The sequence below is a fragment of the Sardina pilchardus genome, chromosome 12 (genome assembly GCF_963854185.1).
Source record: "Sardina pilchardus chromosome 12, fSarPil1.1, whole genome shotgun sequence".
Lineage (NCBI taxonomy): Eukaryota > Metazoa > Chordata > Actinopteri > Clupeiformes > Clupeidae > Sardina > Sardina pilchardus.
Window position 1 is genome coordinate 8,039,229 of NC_085005.1, and position 13,495 is coordinate 8,052,723.

A 13,495-nucleotide genomic window follows, 5' to 3' on the forward strand; every position below is an offset into this window, starting at 1 on the left:
TTACATTCATCTGTTCTCCCATGGCAATAAATGTGGAGTGTTTAAATAAAATAACATTGCACTTCTTAACCTACTGAAAATTGTTGTTTTGATTAGGCTAAAACGAAATCATAGGTTAACATAGGTGTTCCAATAGGCCTACTTATGACCCCTGTATTTTAAGGAAAACATTTGTTTATTTACAATCATTTAAGGCATTAAGATCAATTTCCAAAAGATGATTTTATATGGTCAACTTTAGCATGTGTTCCAATACTTTTGGAGGGCACTGTAATTTGCTCATTTAACCAGATCAAATGAAATATTTAATTCCAAAATCTTACAATACTATTAAAACATTATTGATAACCCTCAAAGGGCCCCCTGTCAGTGCTGGGCCCTTCGAATCGTCCTAACCTTTTCCCCCTGGCGGCGCCCATGAAGTGCAGTTCTAAAGATGGGGCGATCAAAAAGAGACAAACACACTGCTTATCTGGTAGCTGAGATGCTGGAGTTGGATGTCATAAACCAAATGGAAAACCTGCACAATGAAATCTGTGCAATAGATTTTTTTGTTTGATTTCAAATCTTCAAGCTGTCAGTCATAGACCTTCCACACAAGCATAAAAAAATGTATTGTATGTATTGCTTAGTTCTGAGTGTGTGGATTTTCCATTTCTAGAGATGGGGGTGATAAGTGTGTAAATACATTTGTTGTCTGTATTTTTTGCTATATCATCTTATAATCTTGACAGTGATGCGCTGCAGTCTTACTTGGCAACTGGACTGGTCCCGTGTAACATCACTCTGGAGCATTATACTTGTGCACAGGTGAGACGAATGGCTCACTGATGCAAATGAACACAGCCAGGGTTCCCAACCATTTGCACTGGATACAAAACCTTTCCATGACTTTTCACAGCCTTTAAGAGCAAAATTGATTACTTTATGCCACAGGCTTGGGCTGATTATGAAACGTAACTTGTGACTTAAAAAAGAGTTTGGATAAAATGTGTTCACCATAACTTTTTCAAAACTTTCCATGAATAGAACAGAATAGTTGAACATAATTTCATGATTGCTGGAAAATTATGGAATTCCATGGGGCCTAGAAAATGGAATTTTACAATGCCATGACAATGCCAGGTTTTTCATGACTGATACATAATCAAGAATGCAATTAAAAATGATCATAGAGGATTAAAATGATTTGAAAGTATAAAGTTGTTTGATTTGTATCTCTGTTTATGCCATGGAATACTGTTTATGCTTCTGCCAACACACAGCTCACAGGATTCACTGCACAGAACCTGGCCCAGCTCCTGGCATGCAAGCTGTCCAGCAACATGACTTACTCCAGGGAGATTTGGAAGCTGCTCCTCATCAAGACCTCAGAGGTTCTGGAAGGGGCGCTCATCCTCTTCTCCCGCATGGTAATGGAGTATGACTGAAAAGTTCACATTTTGTTTTCTTTTTTTGTATTGAAGAACTGTTTATTGTCTCCATTCCTGACAGTCTCTGACAGTCATGGGTTCATCTGTGACTCATGTCTTGGATGTGCTTGGGGAGCTCCGTTTGGACTTAATTACTGACCTACAGTGGAAGGACATCAGTTTCATCTCCTTACTGTTTGGTGAAAGCCTGCGTCCATTTTTACCCTCAGCCTCTGCAAGCCTTCTCCTGTGCATCAGCAGCAAGAACCTCTCGTGTGAAACTTACCGTTACATGTAGGTGTAGTATTAATACAGTTAGCATATGTTGCACGCATTTACTTTACATTTATTCATTTACCTCCATGTGACCTACATGTGTCAGTGTCAACTATATTATAAAGGATTACATTGTCCCCGGAGCAACTTGGGATAATAGCCTTGCTCAGGGAAACAATGGAATCCTATAACTTTCAGGCTACTACAGTGCATGTTAGCCCAGCTCCTTCACCATTACACTATCAATGGCCCATGTTGCAATACCATAAGTCTGTGATAAGCTTAGAAAACTACTGCATATTAAAATATAACGTGATTACATATTGAATGCCAAAGGTACAGTGTAATGTGAAAGACTCAACATAATGTTGTACAGTGCTATGTAATTAATTATTATATTTTTATCTCCCAAAATGCATGTTCTTTGGACTTTTCCAGTTTGGATGAACTGAGTCATCAGTCTGATCACAAGAAAAACCAGGCAAAGAATGTACTTAAATACTTCGTCCAACCTTTCTTGTCTAGAAACCCATCATGTGAGATGGGTAAGTCATCTCAATTGCCATGACTTTCTAAAAAATTGTCTATGAGTATTCTCAGCTGTTTTCTCAGTATAAATAATACTACTTGTACAATTTCTGTCAGTATCCTTTTAACATCTCCTTACTTAACTCAATTTTGTCTGCCTGGTCAAATAATATGTAAACATGTATGATTTATTACTATGATAATAGTTATAATATCAGGGATTGTGGTTGATTATGCAGTCACACTGCAGTTGCTGATGGTTTTCCCAGTGAATAAATGTTTTTTTCACTCTGTTTTAGATATTAACACATGTTTTGCGATTCTAAACCTTTGTGGCCCCAACTCAAACTGTGCCAATACCAATGGAAGGTACAACTGTTCCTGCTTGACTGGATATCAAGTGGCCAATCCAAACCAATCCATTAGTGATAGCAATCAGTGCACAGGTAAATGAAAACGTAAATGTTTTAGCAGTGTATTTTCAACATTTCAGTTTTTTTCATTTGAACATTTTAACTATGACTTAATGTTTTTAGATGTGGATGAATGCCTTGAGACCCCACCAGTTTGTGGTCCAAACTCAGTCTGCAACAACACCATTGGAGACTACAACTGTACATGCTTGAGTGGATATAACGTGACTGATCCAAGTGTGCGGAGTAGTGCTGACAATCCCTGTATAGGTACGGTTGTTATTACGAACCATATAAAGGACCTTGCCATTATTTAACTTTTTTTTTTTGCTTGAGTATACATTTTAACTCAAACTTTTCCAGGTACACATAAATGTGATGACATACCAAACATATGTGGACCCAACTCAAACTGCACCAACACCAATGGAAGCTTCAACTGTTCCTGCCTGAGTGGATATCGGGAGACCAATGTGAATCAAGCCATAAGTGACAGCAATCAGTGCACAGGTAACTGAAGACATGTACACATTATCTGGCTCTCTCTTTAACTTATACAGTATTTCACCATTCTTCCAATATAATGTTGTTGACCTTGCTTCGCAGATGTGGATGAATGTCTTCAGACCCCGTCAGTCTGTGGTCCAAACTCAGTCTGCAACAACACCATTGGAGACTACAACTGTACATGCTTGAGTGGATATAAAGTGACTGATCCAAGTGTGCGGAATAGTGCTCACAATCCCTGTACAGGTGAGGGTTATTGTCACATGAAGACAGCACTCTGAGTGGAATATTGCTTAAGTTGGTGTCTCAGTAGATACTGGCCACCAACTGAAGTGCTGATGTTTTGAGGTTATTTCCATCAAATTAATCGATGTAGAAAATGTTGTTTTTAGTTTCCCTTACTGTGACAGCAATCAGTGCATAGGATACTTACAGTATTCATCATTATAGTCTTTTCAGAATCAGACATTGAACATGGCATTAGCTATGTTGGATAACTTTTGGTTTACACTTTAACCTTAATTGTTCCATTTGGTCCTGATAAATTGATAGCATGAATTGCTTGTCGTTATGCAGACGTTGATGAATGTCTTCAATCTTCATCGATATGTGGTCCAAACTCAGTCTGCAATAACACAGTTGGAGGATATAATTGCACTTGCCAGAGTGGATTTCAGGTCATCAACACCAGTCTGCTAAGTAGCGCTGATAATCCTTGTACAGGTTGGTTATTCTATTAGTTACGACGATCATCAATTACCTAATATAGCACTTTAGGTTTTATTGTAAATGTGATGCATTTTTCCCACCTGAGATCCTCATAATCTGACATTTTATCTAGAACTTCTTTACTACAAAGTTGAATTTGAGCTCAACGGAACTTCTGGAATTGTGGATCAACTCAGGAACCTTCTGAATGGCCTGTCATTGTCTGTAGATAATCTGTCTGAAATCACTGACACTTATATCACAACAGGTTTGATTATTCTTAACGACATGTACTTGACTTGAATCTGTTATCATCACCTTATGAGTTACAGTATTAGTGTGTTCTTTGTGTTCCTGCCTGATCTTTAACCTGCATGCAAGTATCTCTTCTTCCACATTTTTCTTCATGCTGGTTCTACTGTATATATTTTGACAATATAGTGAGCATTTTAAGGATTACTGAACTCTTCTGTGGCTTTTTCATTCTTTTTCAAACTGACTGTTATTATTCCCCTCCTAGTGTGTTCACCCAATGGCACTTCATACCAGTGCCAATGTGAAAGTGAATTCTATTGGTCTTGTGACAAATGCCAGACATATGGACACTGTGATGACATCATCAACAACACATGTGGATGCATCAATGCCATTCCAGATGACAGACAGTATTGCCAGCCCAAAACAAGTAATGCCAGAAATATAGATTCTACTGTCCCTGCTGGTATATTTTACAAAGTTTTAAAGAGACCCTATGCAACTTTTTCATAGTCATGAAATCGCTTAGAATTCGTTGTTTTGCTCGACTGACCAGTTTCATCGAAAACAGTAAGATTTCCTCCCGCCCCCAGTGTCCCTATCCGCTATTGCAACCTTGCAGTTTCTGTAGGAGGCGATCGCTCCTTGTTTACATCTGGAAGTCTGAGACGCGTAAGGAACAAGAAGAACCACGCTTGCAATTTATAAATATATATACAGTATAGCCTATATATGTATATATATACACGCTAAAGCTGTAGGGGAAGCTCTGAAGAGAAATATGCAAGCATCAAACGAGCGAAAACGAAAAGTGAAACCCAAAACGGAGATGAAATCGACAATCCTGCATAGTTTCTCTTTAACACAATTGGAAATATGTGTTCATAGTTTTGCATTTTTGCTTTCTTAAAGGAGCTATGTGGAATTCTGTACTTTAAATGACCTTGAATACAGCCACAAGGCACTCTTCCAATGACTTGCTTTGTATTTTATTAACTTCATATTGTTTTGTGATCCATCTCCTCCTTTAACTTGAATTTCCTGATATTTTTCCTACAGACTTCAGTGATTGTTCGGGTAAAGTCACTTATATCTTTCTTCTAATTATTATTAGTGCACTTTGAACTAGTTTGAATATTGTGTTTGTACATGTCCTTAAAGACCCACTCTTTTTTTAAATAACTGTTTTTAGATGTGGATGAATGCCTTCATACACCGTCAATCTGTGGTCCAAACTCAGTCTGCAACAACACCATTGGAGACTACAACTGTACATGCTTGAGTGGATACAGTGTCAACAATAAAGATCTACAAATAAGTGTCTACAATCCCTGCACAGGTTTGTTATTGTATTACATATTCAATATTAACATTGAATTGGTCCTTGTTTTATGTGTGGTGTATTTGTTATGAACATTCAATATATAATTTTGTATTTAGATATACATATATGTATGGCGACACCAAATCTGTGCGGTCCCAACTCAAATTGTACAAACAAAAATGTAAGCTACAGCTGTTCATGCTGGAGTGGATATCATGCAACAAATGCAAACCATCCCATAAGTGACATCAACCAGTGCATTGGTAAATGCATTACATATTGCATATATTCTGTTAAATTTATTTCTAGATGAAATCATGAAGGTCATTGTATGCATTGGTAAAGAGATTACAATAAACTCTCGCTGTGTTTTTTTAGATATAGATGAATGCATTCAGACCCCGTCAGTCTGTGGTCCAAACTCAGTCTGCAACAACACCATTGGAGACTACAACTGTACATGCTTGAGTGGATATAACGTGACTGATCCAAGTGTGCGGAATAGTGCTCACAATCCCTGTACAGGTGAGGGTTTTTGTCACATGGAGACAGCACTCTGAGTGGAATATTCCTTAAGTTGATGTCTCAGTAGATACTGGCCATCAACAGAAGTGCTGATGTTTTGAGGTTATTTCCATCAAATGAATCGGAGTAGAAAATGTTGTTTTTAGTTTCCCCTACTGTGACAGCAATCAGTGCATAGGATACTTACAGTATTCATCATTATAGTCTTTTCAGAATCAGAAATTGAACATGGCATTAGCTACTGTATGTTGGATAACTTTTTGTTTACACTTTAACCTTAATTGTTCCATTTGGTCCTGATAAATTGATAGCATGAATTACTTGTCGTTATGCAGACGTTGATGAATGTCTTCAATCTTCATCGATATGTGGTCCAAAGTCAGTCTGCAATAACACAGTTGGAGGATATAATTGCACTTGCCAGAGTGGATATCAGGTCATCAACACCAGTCTGCTGAGTAGCGTTGATAATCCTTGTACAGGTTGGTTATTTTATTAGTTACGATCATCAATTACCTAATTTAGCACTTTAGGTTTTATTGTAAATGTGATGCATTTTTCCCACCTGAGATCCTCATAATCTGACATTTTATCTAGAACTTCTTTACTACAAAGTTGAATTTGAGCTCAACGGAACTTCTGGAATTGTGGATCAACTCAGGAACATTCTGAATGGCCTGTCATTGTCTGATAACCTGTCTGAAATCACTGACACTTATATCACAACAGGTTTGATTATTCTTAACAACATGTACTTGACTTGACTCTGTTATCATCACCTTATGAGTTACAGTATTAGTGTGTTCTTTGTATTCCTGCCTGATTTTTTTTACCTGTATGCAAGTATCTCTTCTTCCACATTTTTCTTCATGCTGGTTATTATTATGTTATTATTTTGACAATAAAGTGAGCATTTTAAGGATTACTGAACTCTTCTGTGGCTTTTTCATTCTTTTTCAAACTGACTGTTATTATTCCCCTCCTAGTGTGTTCACCCAATGGCACTTCATACCAGTGTCAATGTGAAAGTGAATTCTATTGGTCTTGTGACAAATGCCAGACATATGGACACTGTGATGACATCATCAACAACACATGTGGATGCATCAATGCCATTCCAGATGACAGACAGTATTGCCAGCCCAAAACAAGTAATGCCAGAAATATAGATTCTACTGTCCCTGCTGGTCATTTTTACCAAGTTTTAAAGAGACCCTATGCAACTTTTTCATAGTCATAAAATCACTTAGAAATCGTTGTTTTGCTTGACTTAGCAATTTCATCGAAAACTAATATTTCCTCCCGCCCCCAGTGTCCCTATCCGCTATTGCAACCTTGCAGTTTCTGCAGGAAGCAATCACTCCTTGTTTACATCTGGAAGTCTGAGATGCGTAAGGAACAAGAAGAACCACGCTTGCGATTTATAAATATATATATAGCCTATATATGTATAAATATACACGCTAAAGCTGTAGGGGAAGCTCTGAAAAAAAATATGCAAGCATAAAACGAGCGAAAACGAAAAGCGAAAACGAAAACGGAGATGAAATCACCAATCCTGCATACATGTAGTTTCTCTTTAACACAATTGGAAATATGTGTTCATAGTTTTGCATTTTTGCTTTCTTAAAGGAGCTATGTGGAATTCTGTACTTTAAATGACCTTGAATACAGCCACAAGGCACTCTTCCAATGACTTGCTTTGTGTTTTATTAACTTAATATTGTTTGAGATCCATCTCCTCCTTTAACTTGAATTTCCTGATATTTTTCCAACAGACTTCAGTGATTGTTCAGGTAAAGTCAATTACATCTTTCTTCTAATTATTATTAGTGCACTTTGAAATAGTTTTAATATTGTGTTTGTACATGTCCTTAAAGACTCAATCTTTTTTAGAACTGTTTTTAGATGTGGATGAATGCCTTCATACACCGTCAATCTGTGGTCCAAACTCAGTCTGCAACAACACCATTGGAGACTACAACTGTACATGCTTGAGTGGATATAGTGTCAACAATGAAGATCTACCAATAAGTGTCTACAATCCCTGCACAGGTTTGTAATGGTTTTTATCATATTCGATATTAACATTAAATTGGTCCTTGTTTTATGTGTGGTGTATTTGTTATGAACATTCAATATATTATTTTGTATTTAGATATACATATATGTATGGCGACACCAAATCTGTGCGGTCCCAACTCAAATTGTACAAACAAAAATGTAAGCTACAGCTGTTCATGCTGGAGTGGATATCACGCAACAAATGCAAACCATCCCATAAGTGACATCAACCAGTGCATTGGTAAATGCATTACATATTGCATATATTCTGTTAAATTTATTTCTAGATGAAATCATGAAGGTCATTGTATGCATTGGTAAAGAGATTACAATAAATTCTCGTTGTGTTTTTTTAGATATAGATGAATGCATTCAGACCCCGTCAGTCTGTGTTCCAAACTCAGTCTGCAACAACACCATTGGAGACTACAACTGTACATGCTTGAGTGGATATAACGTGACTGATCCAAGTGTGCGGAATAGTGCTCACAATCCCTGTACAGGTGAGGGTTATTGTCACATGAAGACAGCACTCTGAGTGGAATATTGCTTAAGTTGATGTCTCAGTAGATACTGGCCACCAACAGAAGTGCTGATGTTTTGAGGTTATTTCCATCAAATTAATCCGAGTAGAAAATGTTGGTTTTAGTTTCCCCTACTGTGACAGCAATCAGTGCATAGGATACTTACAGTATTCATCATTATAGTCTTTTCAGAATCAGACATTGAATATGGCATTAGCTATGTTGGATAACTTTTGGTTTACACTTTAACCTTAATTGTTCCATTTGGTCCTGATAAATTGATAGCATGAATTGGTTGTCGTTATGCAGACGTTGATGAATGTCTTCAATCTTCATCGATATGTGGTCCAAACTCAGTCTGCAATAACACAGTTGGAGGATATAATTGCACTTGCCAGAGTGGATATCAGCTCATCAACACCAGTCTGCTGAGTAGCGTTGATAATCCTTGTACAGGTTGGTTATTCTATTAGTTACGACGATCATCAATTACCTAATATAGTACTTTAGGTTTTATTGTAAATGTGATGCATTTTTCCCACCTGAGATCCTCATAATCTGACATTTTATCTAGAACTTCTTTACTACAAAGTTGAATTTGAGCTCAACGGAACTTCTGGAATTGTGGATCAACTCAGGAACCTTCTGAATGGCCTGTCATTGTCTGATAACCTGTCTGAAATCACTGACACTTATATCACAACAGGTTTGATTATTCTTAACGACATGCACTTGACTTGACTCTGTAATCATCACCTTATGAGTTACAGTATTAGTGTGTTCTTTGTATTCCTGCCTGATTTTTTTACCTGCATGCAAGTATCTCTTCTTCCACATTTTTCTTCATGTTGGTTCTACTGTATATATTTTGACAATATAGTGAGCATTTTAAGGATTACTGAACTCTTCTGTGGCTTTTTCATTCTTTTTCAAACTGATTGTTATTATTCCCCTCCTAGTGTGTTCACCCAATGGCACTTCATACCAGTGCCAATGTGAAAGTGAATTCTATTGGTCTTGTGACAAATGCCAGACATACGGACACTGTGATGACATCATCAACAACACATGTGGATGCATCAATGCCATTCCAGATGACAGACAGTATTGCCAGCCCAAAACAAGTAATGCCAGAAATATAGATTCTACTGTCCCTGCTGGTATATTTGACAAAGTTTTAAAGAGACCCTATGCAACTTTTTCATAGTCATAAAATCGTTTAGAATTCGTTGTTTTGCTTGACTGACAAGTTTCATCGAAAACAGTAAGATTTCCTCCCGCCCCCAGTGTCCCTATCCGCTATTGCAACCTTGCAGTTTCTGCAGGAGGCGATCGCTCCTTGTTTACATCTGGAAATCTGAGACGTGTAAGGAACAAGAAGAACCACGCTTGCAATTTATAAATATATAGCCTATATATGTATAAATATACACGCTAAAGCTGTAGGGGAAGCTCTGAAGAGAAATATGCAAGCATAAAACGAGCGAAAACGAAAAGCGAAACCAAAACCGGAGATGAAATCGCCAATCCTGCATAGTTTCTCTTTAACACAATCGGAAATATGTGTTCATAGTTTTGCATTTTTGCTTTCTTAAAGGAGCTTTGTGGAATTCTGTACTTTAAATGACCTTGAATACAGCCACAAGGCACTCTTCCAATGACTTGCTTTTTTTTTTTATTAACTTAATATTTTTTTGTGATCCATCTCCTTCTTTAACTTGAATTTCCTGATATTTTTCCAACAGACTTCAGTGATTGTTCAGGTAAAGTCAATTATATCTTTCTTCTAATTATTATTGGTGCACTTTGAAATAGTTTGAATATTGTGCTTGTACATGTCCTTAAAGACTCAATCTTTTTTTAGAACTGTTTTTAGATGTGGATGAATGCCTTCATACACCGTCAATCTGTGGTCCAAACTCAGTCTGCAACAACACCATTGGAGACTACAACTGTACATGCTTGAGTGGATATAGTGTCAACAATGAAGATCTACCAATAAGTGTCTACAATCCCTGCACAGGTTTGTAATTATTATCATATTCAATATTAACATTAAATTGGTCCTAGTTTTATGTGTGGTGTATTTGTTGAACATTTAATATACAGTATTATTTTGTATTTAGATATACATACAGTGAGGAGCACATGTATTTGATACCATGCTAAAACAGGAATATAAAATCATCATTTGACAATTGATCTTAATGCCTTAATTAAAAAAAAAAATAGTAAAAATCAAACCGCCAAGGACACCAATTTTCTTTGTGATTGAAGAATGTATCGTAAATAGATAAATGTTTTCCTTAAATGCTAGGGGAAGGAATTATTTGACCCCCTATGTAACCCTATGGGAATTTAACACATAGGGTTAACATAGGGGCAGGCAGATTTTTATTTTTAAAGGCCAGCTATTTCATGGATCTAGGATATTATGCATCCCCATAAATTTCCCTTGGCCTTTGGAATTAAAATAGCCCCACATCATCACATATCCTTGACCATAGCTAGAGATTGGCATGGTGCTTTTTCCAGTTGGCCTATTAGCCTGTTGATTTGCATTGAGCTCAATGAGCATCAAACAGGCTAATAGGCCTACTGGAAAAAGCACCATGCCAATCTTTAGCTATGGTGAAAGGTATGTAATGATGTGGGGCTATTTTAATTCCAACGGCCAAGGGAACTTTATCAGGATGCATAATATCCTGAATCCATGAAATAGCTGGCCTTAAAAAATAAAAATCTGCCTGCCCCTATGTTAACCCTATGTGTTAAATTCCCATAGGGTTACATTGGGGGTCAAATACTTCCTTCCCCCTAGCATTCAGGAAGAACATTTATTTCTTTACGAAACATTCTTCAATCACAAAGAAAATTGGGGTGCTTAGCGGTTTTATTTTTACTATTTTTTTTAATTAAGACATTAAGATCAATTGTCAATTGATGATTTTATATTCCTCTTTTTAGGCAACTTTAGCATGGTATCAAATAAATTTTCTCCTCACTGTATATGTATGGCGACACCAAATCTGTGCGGTCCCAACTCAAATTGTACAAACAAAGATGTAAGCTACAGCTGTTCATGCTGGAGTGGATATCATGCAACAAATGCAAAGCATCCCATAAGTGACATCAACCAGTGCATTGGTAAATGCATTACATATTGCATATAATCTGTTCAATTTATTTCTAGATGAAATCATGAAGGTCATTGTATGCATTGGTAAAGAGATTACAATAAACTCTCGTTGTGTTTTTTAGATATAGATGAATGCATTCAGACCCCGTCAGTCTGTGGTCCAAACTCAGTCTGCAACAACACCATTGGAGACTACAACTGTACATGTTTGAGTGGATATAACGTAGCAAACATATGTGGACCCAACTCAAACTGCACTAACACCAATGGAAGCCTCAACTGTTCCTGCCTGAGTGGATATCGGGCAAACTATGTAAATCAAACCATAAGTGACAGCAATCAGTGCACAGGTAAATGAATGCATGAACAGTTCCCCTCTCTATCTCATTGAATTATACAGTAGTTCAATATTCTTCCAATAAAATGTTGTTGACCTCATACTTCTTAGATGTGGATGAATGCCTTGAGACCCCACCAGTCTGTGGTCCAAACTCAGTGTGCAACAACACCATTGGAGACTACAATTGTACATGCTTGAGTGGATATAATGTGACTGATCCAAGTATGCGGAGTAGTGCTGACAATCCCTGCACAGGTGAGGATTATTGTCGCGTGAAGGCAGAACTCTGAGTGGAATAATTGACTTGATGTCTCAGTTGAGATCATTTTCATCAAATGTCTTCACTCTCCTTTAGATATAAACGAATGTGTTGTGATTCCAAACCTTTGTGGCTCCAACTCAAACTGTGTCAATAGTAATGGGAGTTACAACTGTTCCTGCTTGAATGGATATCAAGTGGCCAACCAAAATCAACCCATAAGTGAAAGTAATCAGTGCACAGGTAAATTAAAACATACGTGCTTTAGCAGTCTTTTTATAAACATTTCGGTAACACTTGATAATAACTACACACAATTAATCATTTTTAAGCATTTGTTACCTATTAGTTAATGGTTTGTTCATCATTAGTAATTTATTGTTCATGCATAATTTATCATCAGTAAAACATTTGTTCACAATGTTATATATGGTTTGTTCATAGTAAGTAAAAAATGTTTGCAAATACATGATTTATACATACCTCATCAATGCTGAAACAACCAGTTACAAACTATTAGTAAATGCTTTGATCATCATTTGTAAAGTATTACTTCTATGTTAATTCATAAAGTGGTTAGTTAATGATATTTGCGAGCCCATCTAAAGTGAGGACTTTTTATGCCATGCTACACATTTGCAAATTATTTGTAAAGACTGCATTCACATTCATTCATTTAGCTGACAATTTTATCCTGAGCGACATTGACATGTCAATTAAATTAAACACAATTGTGGAAGCTGGTAATCGAACCCCCAACTTCTCAGATTACTGCATGCTAGCCCCACTCCTTAACCACTACACTAACTCCACTGTTATGGTAAAAGAAATGGTAATTGATGATAGAAATAGTGTTGAGCAGAGGTAGTGTAGTGGATAAGGAGTAGGGCTAGCATGCAGTAAGTCAAAGAGTTGGGGGTTCAATCCCCAGTCTCCACCATTCTTGCCTTGCTCTTTAACGTCATTGATCATGTAAGTCACTTTGGATGAAAGTGTCTGCTAAATAAATTGATGCAAATATAACCTTTATAACTCATTTGTAAATGTGTAGCATGGCATAATCAGTCCTCACTTTAGATGGGCTCGCAAATATCATTAACTAACCACTTGTAATTCCTGAGTTAATCATGAATTAACATTAGCTGACCGAAGCATTTACTAATAGTTTGTAACTGGTTGTTTCAGTATTTATGAGGTATAAATCATGTATTTGCAAACATG

General features: G+C 36.9%; 1 protein-coding gene across 1 annotated transcript; it reads left to right on the forward strand.

Annotated features, from left to right (window-relative positions):
- The first annotated feature begins 5,137 nt into the window (after positions 1-5,137).
- LOC134098313 (adhesion G protein-coupled receptor E2-like) lies at positions 5,138-6,712 on the forward strand. The gene is made up of 6 exons (XM_062551342.1): positions 5,138-5,176; positions 5,292-5,438; positions 5,540-5,686; positions 5,802-5,948; positions 6,284-6,430; positions 6,546-6,712. Exons 3-6 carry the CDS (start codon positions 5,554-5,556, stop codon positions 6,710-6,712), a joined length of 594 nt encoding a protein of 197 aa, XP_062407326.1. The 5' UTR covers positions 5,138-5,176; positions 5,292-5,438; positions 5,540-5,553.
- Positions 6,713-13,495: the final 6,783 nt, after the last annotated feature.